General features: G+C 44.4%; 1 protein-coding gene across 2 annotated transcripts in view; it reads right to left on the reverse strand.

Moving 5' to 3' along the window:
• The window catches only part of FBXO10 (F-box protein 10), a gene marked incomplete at its 3' end in the record, with an annotated part of 52,553 nt that extends 35,750 nt beyond the window's left edge, over positions 1–16,803 (reverse strand). Inside the window, exons 1-2 of one of the 2 annotated variants that reach the window (XM_079113516.1) lie at positions 16,647–16,690; positions 13,715–13,832 (exon numbers count right to left, since the gene is read on the reverse strand). In XM_079113516.1, the coding sequence (XP_078969642.1) occupies positions 13,715–13,828 (114 nt within the window). In that variant the 5' untranslated portion in view covers positions 13,829–13,832; positions 16,647–16,690. Of the gene's footprint in view, positions 1–13,714; positions 13,833–16,646 lie in introns of both variants that reach the window. The other variant, XM_079113518.1, reaches the window with a different exon arrangement.
• Between the last annotated feature and the right edge of the window lie 2,035 nt (positions 16,804–18,838).

Raw genomic sequence — 18,838 nt, forward strand, 5'->3', positions numbered from 1 at the left:
ATGCTTATTAACACTGCTTTTAGGTATGAATTTCCATCAAGTCTTCACCTCTAATCTTTAAGTGACTAATTAGTGTTTTCTCGATCTTATGTAATTTACTACGTAAACAGTTTTGAGATCACCACCCCCTGCCCCATGAGATTTCTTTATCAGTCTAGAAATTTCTTAGAGACTTTTTGTTGTTGTTGTTGTTGACACATTACCATGGAGCTATATTCCAGCTCTTTTTATTTTTTCTTAGTGAGACAGGGCCTCACTAAGTTGCTGAGATTGGCCTTGAACTTGTGATCCTCCTGCCTCTGCCTCTTGAGTCACTGGGATTATAGGTGTGCACCACCATGCCCAGTCTACACAGAGATTCTTAAAGTCCCAGTGTGTATAAGACATTAAAGAATAAAAATCCCTTTCATTCCTCAGTTCATTTGCTTTGCTGACATGGCCCTTCAGGAGTTGGGGGGACACTGGAATGAGAAAAAATTGATGTCCACCTCTGAGTGACAGCAAATCAACACAGCTAATACCAACTTGGCACAGAAAGAATTAAGCACTATTGCAGCTTTCAGAGGTCCAGAGGGAAGAGAATCTTTGAGCCAGACCTGGTAAAACTTCTCACGGTAGTGGATCGTTAGTCATGGCTCTTGAGCATCTACCTACATGTAACCCAGGGCTTGTTCCTAGCACCACTTCAGACCTCCAGAATCTCAATCTCTGGAGTCACTGTGATGGCTACCCCTGGCCCATACCTTCATGCAGCATCCTTAACATGGCTCTCCTCCCAGCTCCCACCCTGTCAGTGACGTGGCCTTCCTTGTGTCATGCGAAGGCCAGTAATCTCAAAGAAGACCTGGCATCATGCTGGAGGTGATCTTATGCAAGTCCTTTAACCACTCTGGCCTTTTTCTTACATACAAATTGGGGATTTGGATGACACCCAAACGCTTGTTATGATGACTAAAAGATCTAATGGGATACAATATGTATCCCATTTGTTTACAATAAAAAAAAATTATTACAAAAAAAAATTATGTCCTTATTCTGTATGTTAGTCATTCTCATTATAATGTGCCTCGATGTGGGTCTGCTATAATTTTGTTCATTTGGGGTCCTGTAAGCCTCTTGTAGTTGATTATCCATTTCATTTTTTAGATGTGGGAAGTGTTCTAATATTATTTCATTGAAAAGATTGTGCATTCCTTTGGTTTGTATCTCCACACCTTCATCTATTTCAATAAATTTTAAATTTGGTCAAAAAAAAAAAAAAAAAAAAGATCTAATGGGCTGAGGATGTGGCTCAGTGGTAGAGCACTAGTTAGCATGTGTGAGGCCCTGGGTTCCATCTCCAGCACCTGGGCTGGGTGGGGGGTGGGGGACCTAATGCACATGGAGTTGGTAATTGGTGCCCTTTGATTATTTCTAGTTTTTCCTTCAGGCACTTGATTGGATTATGCTCTCTTGTCACTCCTGTAGGTGGGCAAGGACATATGCCTAGAATTAGTTAATGGGTTTGTTTTGTTTTGTTCTTGGTACCACACATTGAACACAGGGACACTTAACCACTGAGTCACATTCCAGTCCTTTTTGTGTTTTGAGACATGGTGGTGTTAAGTCACTGAGGCTGGCTTTGAACTTGTGATCCTCCTGCCTCAAACTCCTGAGTTGCCAGGATTATGGGCATGCACCACTGGACCCTGGCTAGCAAATGATATTTTAGTAGAAGAGATGCGTGTTACTTCTGGGTTACAGCATTTAAGATCCTCCAGAGGGGATCGTAACTGGGGTCGTAGCTCAGTGGTAGAGCACTTGCCTAGCATGTGTGAGGCACTGGGTCTGGTCCTTGTCACCACATATAAATAAATAAAATAAAGGTACTGTGTCCAATTACAAATAAAAATATTAAAAAAAAAATCCTCCAGAGCTCATTCTCATTCAGCTCTGGTTCTACAACTACCAATATCCACTAGCTACTCAGGTAACCTGAATCCTTGAGTGATTAGGGTATGGAAAATAAACCTTCATTTTTGGTTGAGGCATTAAGAACTTGGGTAGTAGCCAGGTGCAGTGGCACCCACCTGTAATCCTAGTGACTTGGGAGGCTGAGGTAGGAGGATCTCAAGTTCCAGGCTAGCCCCAACAACTTAGAAAGGCCCTAAGCAACTTCAACTAACCCTGTCTCAAAAGAAAAAAAGGGGGCTGGGGATGTAGCCAGTGGTAAAGCACCCTGAGTTCAATCCCCAGTTCAAATAAATGAATAAATAAATAAGAGAGAGAGAGAGAGAGAGAGAGAGAGAGAGAGAGAGAGAGAACAGAAACAACTTCAGAGTTTGTTACTATAGCATAACCTAATTATTCCTGACTGATGGAGCTCATGGAATTCTAAAGGGCACTATTATGAAGCCCTGGACACTTGTGATTGCCCACTCTGTGGCTATTCCACAGTGCCTCCAGTATTCCTCTCAAAATGGAGCCAGAGTCTAGCTCTTCATTATTTCCCCAGCTGGTCTCAGTTCTGTCCCCCTGGGGCCAGTGAGGTTCTCCCCTCTTGACTGCTTCATGTTGCTAAAGGCCTTGATGCCAGGCTCAGAAGCTGGTACTCTATTACAGGCTTCTCAGGTGGGGAGTGGCCTGGCCAGAGATACCTTTTAAGGCACTCCATCCAGGAGAGGTGTGTTAGGTGGAAGAATAAAGGCAGAAACTCACAATTTTGCAAAAGTTAAATGATAATTTTCTTTCCTCAGGATGATGTGGGGGGTATCTGAAAAATTCCAGGCTAACATCAAAGTTTACCGCAACACAATTCACAACAGCTAAATTATGGAATCAACCCAGATGCCCATCAATAGATGAATGGATTAGAAATTGTGGTGTATACATACAATGGAGTTTTACTCAGTCATAAAAAAGAATGAAATTATGGCATTTGCTGGTAAATGGATGAAAACGGAGAATATCATGCTGAGTGAAATTAGCAAAACCCAGAAACTCAAAGGTTGAACGTTCTCTCTTATATACGGAAACTAGAGTAAAATAAAGGAAATGGGGAGGGAAGAATAACATAAAGATCCCAGTTTAGTAAAGGAAGGAGAATGCAAGAGAGGAGGGAGGACGGAAGGGAAAAGAACGAACCACAAACTGAAATGATTTCCATGCCTGTATGAATGTGGGGATGAACCCAACTACTATGTATAATCATGAAGCTATAATTGTAGTAGTAATAATAATAATAAATTCTGGGTAAGGGCACCTGCTATGATTTGTATGTGTCCCTGTGAATTCACAGGTAGGAAATTTACTCTCCAAAGTCATGCTAATGATATTTGGAGGTTGGACCTTGGGAAGTATTCACAATTAGATGAGGTCATGACAGTCGGGCCCCTATGATGGTATTAGTAGCTTTATAGGAAAAGAAATTGAGTTCTAAGCTAGCACACTTGTGGTCACATCATGTGATGCCCTCTACCATGTTATGATGCAGCAAGCAGGCCCTCACCAGAGGCTGAGCAGATGCTGCTTCCAGGCTCCTGGATGTCTTTTTTATTTTTATTTTTAATTTTTATTTTTTTTGAGATGGGGTCTTGTTATGTTGCCTAGGCTGCTCTCAAATCCCTGGGCTCAAGTGCTCCTCCTGCCTTGGTTTCTCAAGTAGCTGGGGCTGTAGGCATGTACCACCACACTCAGCATGCTCTTGGAATTCTTGCACTCTGTAACCATAAGCTAAATAAACCTGTATGTATGTATTTATGGTATTGGGGATTGAATCCAGGAGTGTTCTACCACTGGGTGACATCCTCAGACTTTTAACTCCCAACCCCGCCCCCCACCACCACCACCAGATAGGGTCTCACTAGCTTCCCCAGGCTGGCCTCAAACTCACAGTCCTCCTGCCTCAACCACCCAAGTTGCTGGGATTACAGGCGTGGGCCACAATGCCTGGCTGAACCTGTATTCTTTATAAAACCTTGTCTCAAATATTTTGTTATAGCAATAAAAAACAGACTAAGACAGCATCTGATACAGAAACTACTGAGGCTTCAGTGTTCTTGGGGTCCCAAGAATCCCATCTGCAGTAGGAAGCCAATGGGTTAGAAACAGGCCTCTTAGGGAAAGGAAGACATCCAGCAGGTTAGTTTCCATCTTTCAGATTTGCTTTCCTCTGAATAAGCCTGTGTCCCTAACTCCAGGGGTCTGAATCTAGAATGAAGCCAACAATTCTCACCTTAGGACCTGCTGAGCTCAGATGAGGATTTCCTTTCTCAAATGCCACACTGCCTGTTTTCCATTTGGCTTTATTTACTGTCTTTACAATAACCCATGGGGATCCATGCAGCAACAGGGATTTCTATAACCAGGTAACACTTTCTAAAAAATGTACTCTTCAAGTGTTGTCCTTCCTATTTGCCACTGGGGCCTTGACTGTAGAATTAAAAAGTACCAAACATCCCCTAGGGCCTGTGCACTTGGAGTGTGTTGCCTGGGAAGAAACTGGAAAAACACTGTCTGGGATGGTAGGAAGCAGGTCCCAAGGTAGGCCCCAAACACTTTTATTTTTTATGTTCCCAAGAGTGTGGGCTTAGAGTTTCTATCTGACTCCCTCATAACGTCCCCCATAACTAGAGGAATCCACACGTTCCAGGCTACCTGGTGTCCCCAGCCTCAGTGGGAGAGGCAGAGACCCCCCCTGGGAGGTGAGCCCCACAAGAGTTGGCTCTCAACAAGCTCTCTCTCTTGCTTCCTAGTCCTGTGATTTGAAGCAAGTCTTTGAACTTCACAGGGCCAACTTCATCACCTCTCTGAGGCTAAAGATGGCTGCCCTGCTACACCTCATGAAGATTTTGAGAATTTCTAAAGAAAACAATTTATTCAACAAGTATTCACTGCTTACTGCTGAAAAGCTGTACACAAGAAAAAGTCCCTGCCTTTGGAGGCAGACAACAAATTAAACAAATATTAACGTAAATGCTATGAAGGAGGTTAAAGGGTACATGTGTGTGCAGGAGCTATTTTAGGGTTGTCAAGGAAGGTCTCTGGGGGAGTGACATTTGAACAGAGATCCTGAGGACACTTCAAGCCACAACTTGAGAGAAGATTACTAGTGACAGAATAGAGAGAGGAGGTCTCCTGACCAAGTCCTTGGCCGGTCCAACATCTAACGGGTATGCAATTGAAAAGGACTCATAAAGCAGAGAGTGGAGGTGAATACCCTTAGAAAACTACAGAACTCTGCATGGAAGGCACTGGAATGGAAGCCTTGCCTTGTCTGGTTTTCTGTCTATACTCCCACTGCTTCTGAGAAAGGTGTGCTCTCTGGGCTGTTGAGTTTGCTGATCATCATGGTGGGTGGGCAAGTTGGGGTCAGAATCTGCAGCCAGAGTAGTGTGGTGAAAGGGCCACTGAGGGAAGTCTAGTGCTTGGAAGGGGACTGTGGAGACACCATCAAGATGCCTTTCTTTGGCTCCTTTATAAAATTGCCAGTAACATCTTTGTAGCTCACCAACGCTTTTGTATGAGTGGATTTGTGGGGTGGGTGAAGGGGATGTGAAGAAACACTCAGTTACCCCATTGGGTCCAACCAGGTGGATAGTAAAAGACCCATGTTGGCCAGCTGGTGTGGGGCCTGAACACCATGGGGAAATTCACTGTGATGAATTAAACTCCTTCTCTGCTCTTAAGGAGCTTATGATTTTATGTATGTTTTTCTTTCTTTATTACTTGTCTCCCTGAAGTAAAATGTAAGCTCCTTTACAGGCAGAAACCTGGTACCATTGCTTTGTATTATGACTGGTCCACAGTAGGTGCTCAATACTGAATGAATGATCATGCTGTTATCTGCTATATTGACATTAACGCCATTCACCCTGTCCCCCTCACTGCACATACATAGATCCTTGTGAAATATAAAGAGTAAATAAAACCAAAGTATGTGTTCAACATTTGCAGTGTGTAAGACCACATAGTAAGCACCATGAGGGGTCAGCGGGGAAACAGATAAAAGGCCCTACTCACAAGTCTAGGAAGGACAAAGATATATCTACCAAACAACAACCCATCCCCCCCAAAAATTGCATAACAAAACCAAAATGGAATGCAGTACAAGGGGGAAAGCCCTTAGTGCCATAAAAAAAGGAAAGCCCACCGCGTGCAGTGGTACCTGTAATCCCAGTAGCACAGAAGGATAATGAGGCAGAAGGATCCCAAGTTCAAAGCCAGCCTCAGAGAGTTAGTGATCCCATGCTGGGCATGGTGGTGCACGTCTGTAATCCCAGAAGCTCAGGAGGCCCAGGCAGGAGGATCAAGGGTTCAAAGCCAGCCTCAGCAAAAGCGAGGTGCTAAGCAACTCAGTGAGACCCTGTTTCTAAATAAAACACAAAATAAGTCTGGGGGTGTGGCTAAATGGTCGAGTGCCCCTGAGTTTAATTCCCAGTACCAAAAAAAAAAAAAAAAAAAACCAAAAAAACAAAAAGAGAAAGAAAGAAAAGAAACTAGTGATCCCAAGTTCAAAGCCAGCCTCAGAATAGTGAGAACCTGTCTCAAAATAAAAAGGGCTAGGGATGTGGCTCAGTGGTTAAGTGACCCTGGGTTCAATCCCCAGTAAAAAAAAAAAAAAAAAAAAATCCGGGGATGCAGCTCAACGGGAGAACCCTTGCCAAGCATGCACAGCACTTGTTTAACCACCCAGGGGTGGCAGGGGTGCAGGTGGAATGAAAATGTGACTTCCAGCTAGGGAAATCAGCCAATAACGGACTGTAATAAAAACAGCAGCAGCTACCATTTACTAAGCACTACTGTTTAAAAGGCACCATCTTTAATGCTTTTCATATATTATTTCATCTTACTCTCTCAACACCTCTTCAAATCCATGCAACTCAAAATGTGTTCCCATGACCTAGGTATTCATTAGAAATTGCAAACCTCGGGCACCACCCCACACCTACTGGGTCAGCACTGGCATTTTAACAAGACCACCAGGGAACTTGTATGCACCATAAGCTTGAGAAGCACTGATTGAAAGTAGTCATTGTCTTCATTTCACAGATGAAGGAACTAAGCCTGAGAGAACTTAATGGTCTTTCCCCAAGTCACTTTGCTGGGAAAAGAGGAATGGAGACACTGAAGCCAGGCTCACCCTAAGGTCTGTGTTTTTAACCATAAGCCAGGCTTCACGGACGAGTAGGCATCTAAGCTAGACTCTGAGATATGGTAGGACTAGGGTATCCAGAGAATGGAGGGCAGGCAGCATCAGCAAAAGCCCTGAGTGGGGAGCCTCCAGCCAGGCTCAGGACACAGTTCTTAGTTCAGTCTGGCGGCAGCTCCAGGAGCCTGAAGGGATCAGCAGGAATGGTCAGTTGGCTCACAGACGCCCCTAGCAAGGGTATGGGGGTTGCTAGTTAATTCGGATGGGCAGAGGGAGCTGCCTTGAGCTCCTGTACAAAAGGCTCTATCCCTCCTGGTGAAATGACTGGGACATTAGCCTCAGTGGCTAATCTTGGGGGTAGGTGACCAAACTCTGCTTTCACAGACCATGATTATATAATAAGCAGAGTAGACCATCTCAGTACCAAAACGATGGGAGCTTAGGTTTAAATTTTTTAAAATGGCAGGGAGATGATCTAGGGAAGCTCAGAACCCTATTTAGTACCAAAAAGTGTGTGTGTGTGTGTGTGTGTGTGGCGGGGGGGGGGGGGAGATAACCCAACACTGCGAGGCATACAAAGCACCAGCATAAGAGAAAACTGTATTAATTGAACAACTGTAATAGATTAATCATTTAAAATCTTCAAAGTAGATTTCTCTACTTTTGTGGATTTGGGTTTGAAACTGTTCTCAAGGACTAGAGAGTAAAATATGAACCACAAAGAGCCCTGCACACGTCTCCACCTACACACACCAACTACTGGAAAGGAGACAAAACTTAAAACTTTGAAGATGATGAACATTTCAGCTGGGCTTTTCACTGTTTCTTCAAACCTCAGCTCTCTGCACCCTGTGAAATAACCAGCTGTTGCTTATTTTCGGTTTTGACATTTGATACCATTACCCAGAATGCTGTGTTCTGAAGCAAGGGAGATGCTTTCTGAGGGGTCCGGAGCCACGGGATCCTCTTCCCCCTTTTCAGCACACCATCTCTTCACCATGCTTCTCCTAAGAAGGAGCATGGGGCTTTCGTCCTGATTCTCACACAAATTCCATGGCAACCCTGAGGGGCCAGCAAAGGTTATTTTAAGGGCTTACTAAATGCCAGGTGCTTTGAGCGGGTCATCTCAAGAGCACTTCCGACAACCCAGAATGCAGGAGTAGTCCTACCCCTAGCTTCCAGGAGTAAATGGTTGTTCAGATTTCAAGGGGTTGCTAAGCAGCACAGCTGGGTTCCTAACAGGAATGGAGTCCAAAGCCTCTCCACCACCTCCCAGGTCCTATCAGCAGTGCTGGAGTCCCTAATTTGTGAAATGATAGTACAGAGCTGCTAGCCTCACCATCACTGATATGTACACCTGTAGATCGTCAAATAGAAATGACATTTCCTGCAACTATTACGCACTACAGTATTGCACAATGTCTGAGTTGGACTGACAGTTCTCTGTTAGGAAGCCTTACCCCAAGATTTAGGACCTCGAGCCAGAATCTATGAACCTAGGGCACCCCCTAGTAAGTGGACCCAAACCAACTTATATGTTATGGTCACTTCCCTCTGGCCTATCCACAGGCAGCCTGGTCTGAGAAGGGATCTATCTGATGGGGGCCCCACTCCCACCATCTCCTGCTCCCACCCAGCCACAAACTGCTTCCCAGCCACTTCTCTTTAATCATGCTCAGCTTGAGGCAATTCCCCACCAGTGATTGCTAATTTACTGGTGACATTACACATTCAGTGGAGTCAGACCAGCTCTATCTCTGCTTCCTCATCTATAAAAATGGGGGTAATACTACCTTAGGGAGTTGTTAGGATGAAAGGAGAGAATGGCTAGAACGCAGTTAACACTGTGCCTGACACGTAGTAAACACACAATAAATGGTGATAGATTCCCTCCCTCCTGTGACTACTTCCTTTCCCTAAATCCCTTTCTCTTTATCACTTTTTTTTTGTGGGGGGGGGGGTACTATGGCTTGAACCCAGGGCACTTAACTACTGAGCCACATCCCCAGTCCCCTCTCCACCTTTTAATTTTTAATTTTCAGACAGGGTCTCACTAAGTTGCTTAGGGCCAAAGTTGCTGAGGCTGGCTTTGTACTTTTCATCCTCTTGCCTCAGCCTCCTGAGTCACTGGGATTACAGGTGTGCGCCACGGCATCTGGCCCCTGCATCACATTTTGGGCCAACCCTCTCTACATCCTAGGGGAAAAAGAATGAGTTATACCCGTCAGTTAAGTCAGTTTTCTATTATGATGTATGGTATGAAGAGATCCAGTGAGAGTGGAGCTCACTGCTGGCCGAAAGGCAGCCACTCACTACCAGGCCAGCCAATGGTTGTCCAGACCCCATTTTTATAACCAAGTCAACAAGGTTTGTAGCTCCCAATCATCCAATGGCGGAGAAAATACATTATGTTCTGCAGAATATGGAACAGCACTGGCAGCAACAGAAAGTGATCCAGGTGAGCAGTGTCCCCCGAGTTTTGAACATCTGTTCTAGGGAGTCTTTTCATTGCAAGTGCAAATAAGGGAGGGCTTATCATAAGATGTATGTGTTCTACTAGGGATCACAGGAGCTATGGAAATGGAAGAAAAGGATCCTGGGAGGGCTGGATCTCCCAAAGCCAAAATGAAAAGTCTGGATCTACAGCAGCCCCAAGGCCCTCAGCAGCTCAAGCCCGTGGGGCTTTACTCTTCTCATGTCCCAGCTACTCTGCCTGGGCCTGCTCCAGTGTCCTCTTACCTGGACTCGACACAAGCTTTTCTCCACTTCATTGCTTCTGCTTCCCTATCACCTTCACCTTGCAAGGATTCCTCAAAGGCCCCTCTCTACCTCAGCATCTCTCTACCATTTCAACTTGTCCATTGGTAGTCCCTGGTTCAAATTTCTGAGAGAGGGCATGCATCTCTTTTTCCCCACTAGGTCACATCACAGATCCCTGGTGAGACTGTGAACTGGGCTGTTTGTGCCTCTGATGTCTATCTCTAGTCCAGGAAGTTTTGATTAGGGGGCAGAGACGGAGCACAATTTTATGGGTGAAAACATGGTTACTCGTATATGAACAGGAGTCATGAATGGACAAGTTTCACTTGGAAAGAGCTGTGAGAACAGCAAGCACCAGGGCTGACATGTTGACTACATCCACGTGCCAAACAGCCCCACACTGGCCCTCCCTCACCTCTGCTGCTACAGACAATCAAGATGGCCTTGCCTGACAATGCCTAAGTGCCCAGTGGCTGGTGTCTGACCAGACTGCTCCTGTCTCCTTCCTTCCCTGTCAGTGACCTCTTCCCCATTTTTTTCTTACATAGATTAACTGAGTTAATTCCAACCTCTTCTTTCTGTCACTTCCCAGCCATTGATTACTCAGGGTAGTAGATGGTGATAGGTATAACTTTTGTCTGTCAAACACACTTTGTTTTTCTTAGAGGAACTCTGCTCCCAGTCCACTTAGTCCTAATGGAGCTGTCAATCACTGTGCCTCAGTCCTCTACCACACAGGATGATAACTGACTCAAAGCAGACAGTTGGAATATCCATCCCCCTGGCCAGGAATGGGGGCAACTCAGGATAGATCATCTGAGGAATGCAGCCAAATTAAGACAAGCAAGGATTAAGAGAGAGATTTTCCTTTTAAAGTTCAGATAGTCTAAGCTGATCATGTGCAACCAGTTCCCACAAATACCTAGTTTTCTAAGTAAATTCTTTGTTCTCTCCCCTTTTTCCTTTGTAGGTCCCTAAACAACTCTAATCAAAGCTGATATACTGTATTTTCAACTAGTCTACAATTAGGCACGAGGAGGATAAATGGAATTTAAGTTTCTAAGGTCCCTGCACAGTCCAAAAAAAAAAAAAGAGTAAGAACATCCCATCCAACTTTAACCTATCAACTTCAGTTAAATTAAAATTTCTGGGGTAACTGAAGAGAAAGTATATAACATCCAAAATAATAGAAGAAAAAAATGATTTTAAAAACTCAAAAGAAGAAAGAAAGCTGAAACAAAACAGAGAATTGGCATGACAAATATATTGAGAACAATAAAATAAGGAGGCAGACTTAAACCCAACCACAACAGTGGTGATATTAAATGAAAACAGACTAACCATTAAAAGACAAAGAAAGTCAGCCTATAAAAAAAAACAAAACAAACCTGCTGGGCATGGTGGGGCATGGCTATAATCCCAGTGACTCCAGAGGCTGAAGTAGGAGAATCACAAGTTTGAGGCCAGCCTCAGCAATTTAGCCAAGCCCTAAGCACCTTAGCAAGATCTTGTCTAAAATAAATAAATAGATAAAAATAAAAAATTAAAATTAAAAAAGGGGCTAGGATGTAGCTCAGTTCTAGAGCACCCCTGAGTTCAATATGCAGTACCTGCCCCCTCAAAAAAAAATTATGTGTTGTTTCTGAGTCATATCTAAAATACATAGATACATAAAACATGAAACTAAAAGGCTATAAAGATGTACCTCATCCAGATTAACCAAAAACGGTGGTAAAACTCAGATGAAATAGAGTATAAGGCAAATAAAAAGAAAAATCTACTAGAGATAAAAAAGGGCACCTTTCTAATAATAAAAGGTTAATTCACCAGGAAGGTATAACAATTTTACAATTACAAAAACTTGATAATATGGGCTCAAAGGCATAAAGTAAAAAAAAAAAAAGGTGAAATAAACAAATTAATAATCATTGTTGGATTATTTTAACACAACTGTCTATAATCTAGTATAGGCAAAAAAATTCATAAAGATTTGAATGTGACTGATAAACTTGTCCTAGTGCCTTTACATAGAACAATGAAGCCAGTAACTGTAGGGGGCACATTACTTTCAACCACACATGGAATATTTATTTAAAAAAAAACTAACCATAAATGTAGCCTTAACTAGAATTTCAAAAATAATTTAAAATTATATAGACCAAGTTCACTGACCACAATCAATTAACCAAAGATAACCAGAAGACACTCATAAGTTTGGAAATTAGAAATACATTTCTTAGATACCGATGGTTCAAAGGAGAAATCATGATGTATGTGAAAGAAGCTCATTCACATACAACACAGAAAATGTCTAAGGATATTCCTGGCAGTCAGAGACTAAGCAATCCACGTCCATCCATCACAGAATGAATAAACACACTGTGACCTATTCATACCATCAAACACTATCAGTCATGAAAGTAAAAGTCAGGCTGCCACGTGGATGCAGGTCACAAACAAGAATCTGAGTGAAAGAAGTCAAACAAAATGCAAACAGTACAGTTCCACATGTATGAAGTTAAAGTAGTAAAACTAAACTACACTGCTTAGGGATGTAAACACAGGGAATTAAACTATTTAGAAAAGCAAAGGAATGGTTACACAAAAGTGAAGATAGTGGTTTCCTCTAAGGGAAGAGGTTATGATTTGGAAGGAGGGACTGTATATTGTACTGGCAACATCCAGTTCTTAAGGTGGTGGTGGTTACATTGTATTTCCTTTATACACCTTTGTGGTTTTTTCCTGTATGGATATTTGTTATTTTTCATACTAAAAAAAGTTTACAACAAAGACAATGGAATATATTGATCATCGTTTGATTTTTAGAAAAATTGAGAGAACTACTGAAAAGACTTCCTTTTTCCTTCAATCACATAACCAGCTTTTAATTTTTTTTCCTTTTTGAGACAAGTGGGGGAGGGTGGATTTTTTCCATGTTGCCCAAGCTGGTCTCAAACTCCTGGGCCCAAGGAATCCTGCCTTGGCCTCCTGAGTAGTTTGGACTACAGGTATGTGCCACTGCCCTTGGCCAAAATCCTTCATTTTAAAATTAAAACCTTGCTTCCCAAAATGCCTAAGAAATGCATCAAGTAAAATTTCAGTCATGTATATTTTCAACTGCCTAATCTCTTTGGAGTATAGGTGGAGACAGTCTCCTGAGAACAGATGTGTGGTTTGTCAAGGGTCACCCAAGGGTCCCTCCTACATGTGGAAAAGGAAGACTGAGTTGGTACCCAAAGTCCTAGAGTGGCCATCTTATCACAGGCTGCCATTCCTGAGAACCCTTGGTTAATAAGAACCTGAGAGGAAGGGGAACTAATTTACTAAATGGACTTGGGTTAAACTTGGGAAAAGAAAAAGTTAGAGAGCCCTTAAACTCTGATAAAAGATTTGAAAAAATAGGATATCTTGGATGGTCTCAGGTGATTCTGGCAGACCAGGGGAACCCAGTCTGGTGACAGCACAAGGCCTAGCACATGGTGCTGGTACCAAGGGCAGGCAGAGGGAGGGAGGGAAGCAGCTTGATTACTCCTCTGCAGGTCCCACAGCAGCAGTTACAATTTATAGAAACAAAAGCTCAGGTGATACACTTTTGAGGATTTAGTTGGCCTGGGTTAGACAGGATGCGGGTAAGAAGCTGAAGATCTTGGGTTCTTTGGCACCTGTCAGGATGGGGAGGTTGCAGCCCTCCCAACCTCTATTCTCAGTTTGAGGAGTCCATTCCCAATTTCAGATGGGAGAGATAGTGGCTCCTAACTTCAGCTGTTTCAGTGATTTGGAGAAAATAGTTAAGCATGTGAGGATAAACTGAAAAAAAGCTCTAACCTGGGAATCCAAGCATGGGATACTGCTGGCAGGGTTCTGGTTCAAAAAGGGTGTTGAGCAGCAATAACTGCACATCCTTGGACCATGCAGGACAGTCCTCAATAGTGACACCATGTAGCTGTGTCAGAAATAACAAAGTGGGTGCACTGCTCAGACACTGTTCTCTCCTCTGGAAAGTGATGGTAAGATAACCCCTATGGACTGAGTAAGCCCCCAGAGGGCTTGGAATTCTCACTACTGAGAGCATTAGAGGACTTGGGAGACTACGTGAAGAAAAAAAAATAGGAAATGTGTGACTGCATTAGAACCCAACTTGTGAAATGAGACATACTAGTTAAACATCTAAATCGTAATAGACAAAATCTTAATGTCTCTCTTTATCTTACCTTTATGTACATAATACCCAATATTTCAAATGAGTGGGAAATGAATCATTAAGTTAACAGAAAGAGGGTAATGAGGGAAATGAACAGGCATTTCAAACAAAGCCCAAGATAGGTGACTCAAGAGAAGAAGGTACATTAAGGCAAATTAAAAGAACAAAATGCTTGTTGCACCATCTATTGTTCCTCTGTGACTGAAGCCCATAAAAAAGAACTTGTTTCTTTGACATCTTTGAAAAGCATGTGTCTTCTTGGTTGCCCAGGTCACTATTTCTCCTGCCCAAGAGAGTTCTTGATGGCTCCTGTCCACATCTTTATCAGAGACCTGCTGATCTACCTCTTGCATGTGGAAATGTCCTCAGTTTAACGCACCACCCCCCACCACCAATTATGAGGTCCCTAAGGCCAGGGTCTATATATATTTTCATCTGTTCTTATTCCCACTTCTCCTGGCCCTGCCACCAATGCATGTTTGTTGAAGGAAAGAATGAAAAAAGGAAGGAAGGAGGAAAAAAAGGGGGGGAAGGAGAGTATGTCTGCATTGCAACTGAGAAACAATAAAAACCCAAAAGACAAATCCTGGGTGAACTAGTTGACAGCTTGACCAGTCATTGCTTAATAGCTACTTGTGCTATCATAAAAATACAATTCCCCTGATAACCATGGAAACCAAAATGAAGGCATTATGGTGAGGGTTGCTCTTTTCAGAAATTTAAAAACAATAAGAGGCCTGAAACCAGAAGACAAAGAAGTCCAAGTGTTCCAGACCAGAAGGAAATCCTTTCCTAAAGCTCTGACAAAGCAGCATTTTCTCCAGTCTCTAAAATCTCACCAGGCTTCCACAAGGGCTGTGGAACAGCAAGGGATCATGAAACAATTCAGGCCTCTTGTGTGCTGCTGTCCCTTGGGGCCAGCTGCTATGAGGCAAGCTCGCTGGGAGTTGGAACTTATTGTTATTATAAAACATATAGCTTATAATGTTTATGTTATTTAAAAATATATATATCCTTGCGCTGGAGTTGTGGCTCAGTCGTAATGCACTCACCTGGCATGGGTGAGGCACTGGGATCGATCCTCAGCACCGCATAAAAAAATAATAAAATAAAGGCATTGTGTCCATCTGTAACTAAAAATATTATAAATAAATAAAGGTATTATGTCCAAAAAATATACATTAAAAAAACATATCCTCAAACTAACATAGCAAGCTATGGAAAAAACCCTAAGGGGGCAGAGACCATGTCTGTCTCATTCACAACTCTATCTCCAGTTCCTAGTGGGTAAACAAACACATAGTAGGGACTCTATAACTACTTGTAGAATAAATGAAGAATTAAGTTAGAACATAGGAAAGCCTGGTAAGATGTGTAGACTCTCCACCATCTAGTGCCAACACTCTGTCAGGTCCTGAGGAAAATCAAAGTTCTGTCCTCAGTCCAGGTCCAGTTTCTCTGTTTGCAAAAGGAGACAGCTGGATTACATGGTTCCCTAGGCATCTTCCAGCTCTGACAGTCAATCACTGTACTGTGCTTTTTTTTGGTGGCAGCACATGCCTGGCACTTTTCTCCCCCCTCACCCCCCAGGGAATCTGATACCCATCTGCTCAAGTAAATTAATGTTCCTATCCTGCCTGACTCATTGGTAGGAACAACAGGTTCACATGCCATTGTAAAACAGAAGGCAAAGGGGGCCCAGAACAATAAAAGGGAAAAGGGTTCTACAAACCAAAATGGCAGTTTTTAGGACCACATATATAGTAACTGAAGTGTGATTATTCTAGTAATAACCCCTCTCCTGGGCACTCTAGACCTTACTACTTTAATAATGCTAATATTAACAGCACTCTGTAATGAGTTTTCGGTGCCCAACACTATGCTAAGCTCTTTAGACTTAATCTTCACAGCAACCTATGAGAAAAGGACTATTATTTTCGACTTTTAACAGACCAGGAATCACTCTGATTCAAGGTCACATGGCTACTAAGTGGAAGAATTAGGACTTGAACCCTGGGCTGCCCGCCTCCCGGAGTTCTGGCTCTTCAAATGGCTTTCCCATCTCTTCTTCGCTGTAGTCCTATGAGGGAGGCAGGGCAGTCTCTCTCTTCAAAGAGAGACTTGGGACTAGCACAAAACGCAGAAGACCCAGTGGGCACCCTGCCCCGGGTGTTTCTAGGTGAACGTTCTTTCCATCCTGAGTCGCATGTTTCCTCTTGGACTAAACACACTCGCAAAGCCCCAGGGCTGGAGGCAACTGCGGAGACAGGCTCCCGGCCGGGCGGTTTTACAGGCGCAGAAAACAAGACAGCTCCTCCAGGGCGCGGCAGAGCTTCCAGGTGGCTTTAGAGCACCCCCTCACCACGAGCCAGGCCCCTGACTCCCAGAGCCCGACCACCCGCTCAGCCTTTGCTGGGACCCAGCAGCGCCTGCTCCGCCGGTAGCCTGGTGAAGCACCCGGGGTTTTCGGGAGACAGCCGCGAGGCGCCCCTGTCCTCCCCGGGCCGTTCCAGACCCCGGACTGGATCACCCGGACCCGAGTCAGCCACCGCTTACCTCGCAAGGAGCCCTCGGGCCGCGGTCACGGCGCCCTGGAAACAGCCCCTGCCGCCGAGCCGCAGGGCAGCCGGAGGACTGCAGCGCGCGCCAGGGGCGGGCGGACTGGCGGCCGCGAGCCCCGCCCGGGGCCGACAGCTGCCGGCGGCTCGTGCGGGCCGCCGCGTCACGTGACGAGCGGGACTGGGGCTGCCGGGAGCGGCGGCGGGCCCCGGGTTGGGCTCCCGACCACCGCTGCCGCGAGGAGTTTCTGCCGGCAGGGGGCTGGGAGAGATGCGAAGGGGCGAACCGGGCTTTGGGTGCTGCAAAGCAAGCTTCGGGAAGGAAGATGCAGACTTGTATTGCGTGGCCCCAGAAAGGGTAGAAAATAGAATCGGTGGGCGGAAACTGCAGGGAGGCGTGCTTGGGGGGTCAGTACAGAGAAGATTCTTCCAAGTACCCGAGTTATCTAACAGAGTAATGGGCTATTTCAGGAGGTGGTGTTTTCCTTGTGGACGTGCCCACAGGGGCCGTTCGAACTGACCACCAGCTAGGGGCCAGACGATTATTGGGTGTATATATTAAATTAGTTATACGTAAAGCGCTTAGCATAAAGCATGCCACATAGTAAATGTTGTATAGCAGTGTTAGTCGCTGCTGCTGCTGCTGCTTCTACTGTAGTTATTAATTATGGGCACCGAAGTGAAGAAAGCTATTGTGGTTCCTATGCTCCTGAAATTCTTTGGGGGAGAAGATAGACATCAATCAAGTACCATTTATATCAACATGTTTAGCTGGGCGCGGGGGTGCGCGCCTGTAAGCACAGCGGCTGGGGAGGCTGAGGTAGGAGGTTTGCAAGTTCAAAGCCAGCCTCAGCAACTTGGTGAGGCACTAAGCAACTTAGCGAGACCGTGTTTCTAAATCAAATGTAAAAAGGGGCTGGGGATGTGGCTCACTAGTTAAGTTCTCCTGGGTTCAATCCCCGGTATCACACACACACACACACACAAATCAGCACGTTTAAAATTATGACAAATGCATAGACGGAACCCTAATTTAAAACTAGTGATTTGAAATAAACTGAAATTAGGAACCCTATCCCCCCCCCCCCCATCTGAAATTAGGAATGACTTCCTCAAGCTAAGAATGGAGGCTGGGAGAGCTGCAGAATCCTCCCCCCTCACCACCGCCATGACAGATGCCAAAGAACCCGACCTCTCCAGCCTCCTACTCCCTTATTGTCCAACACAGGATAAGTAAATCCGCCAATGTTTATCATCTTTTTAAAAAAAAATTTCTTTTGGGGGGAGGGCAGTGTAGATACCGGGGATTGAACTCAGGGGTACCAAACCACTGAGCCATACCCCCCAGCCCTATTTTGTGTTTTATTTAGACAGGGTCCCACTGATTGCTTAGTGCCTCGTTTTTGCTGAGGCTGGCTTTGAACTCGCGATCCTCGCGCTTCAGTCTCGCGAGCTGCAGGGTTTACAGGTGTGCGCCACCGCGCCCAGCTCCTAACACTTGATTTTTGTTTCTTGGGGCTGACGATAGGGAGAAGCAATCTAGCTGCCCCGCCCCCCAGTTTGATCAAACTGCATAAAGTTCACTATTCATTTTTCCATCTTTGTTGCTTAAGTGGGCAAGTGGTGAATAGAGCCAGTCAGTCCAGGCAGGGTTTCTGAGATAGGCTGTTGGTAACAGAATCAAGAAATGGTGGTTGGGGAAGACCTCTCAGATGAAGGTGAAGTTAGCCAAATTGAAAGAGAAACAGGGAAAGCCTGTGTGAAAGCGCTTGGGCCAGGGTAGAGGAGAAAAGATTGCTCCTTGGGGATATGGAAAATGTCCAGTGTGTCTGAAGTTTTTTGACTTATGGGGAGAGCAGTCTGAGTGAGGTCAGAGAGGCAGATACTGACCAGATCATGCAGTACTTAGTAGGCCATGGTAAAAACTTTAAAATTCTAGGTAGAAGGAGTCCACTGAAGGGGTGAAGGATGTGAGTGATTTGATACTTTTAAAAATAGTATGGCACCATTATGTGGAGAAAAAACAAACTTTTAGAATGGGGAGGGAAATTGGTTACTAAGGCTTGAACTTGAGTAATGGTAGTGCAGGTGGTGAGAAATGGGTTTGGGATACATTTTTTGAGGTAGTCCAACTTGGCTTGATGTGAAAAACTAGAGGGATTCCCAGTCTTCTAGTTAAACCTAGTAACT

This window comes from Sciurus vulgaris, assembly GCF_902686455.1.
Source record: "Sciurus vulgaris genome assembly, chromosome: 15".
Classification (NCBI taxonomy): Eukaryota; Metazoa; Chordata; class Mammalia; order Rodentia; family Sciuridae; genus Sciurus; species Sciurus vulgaris.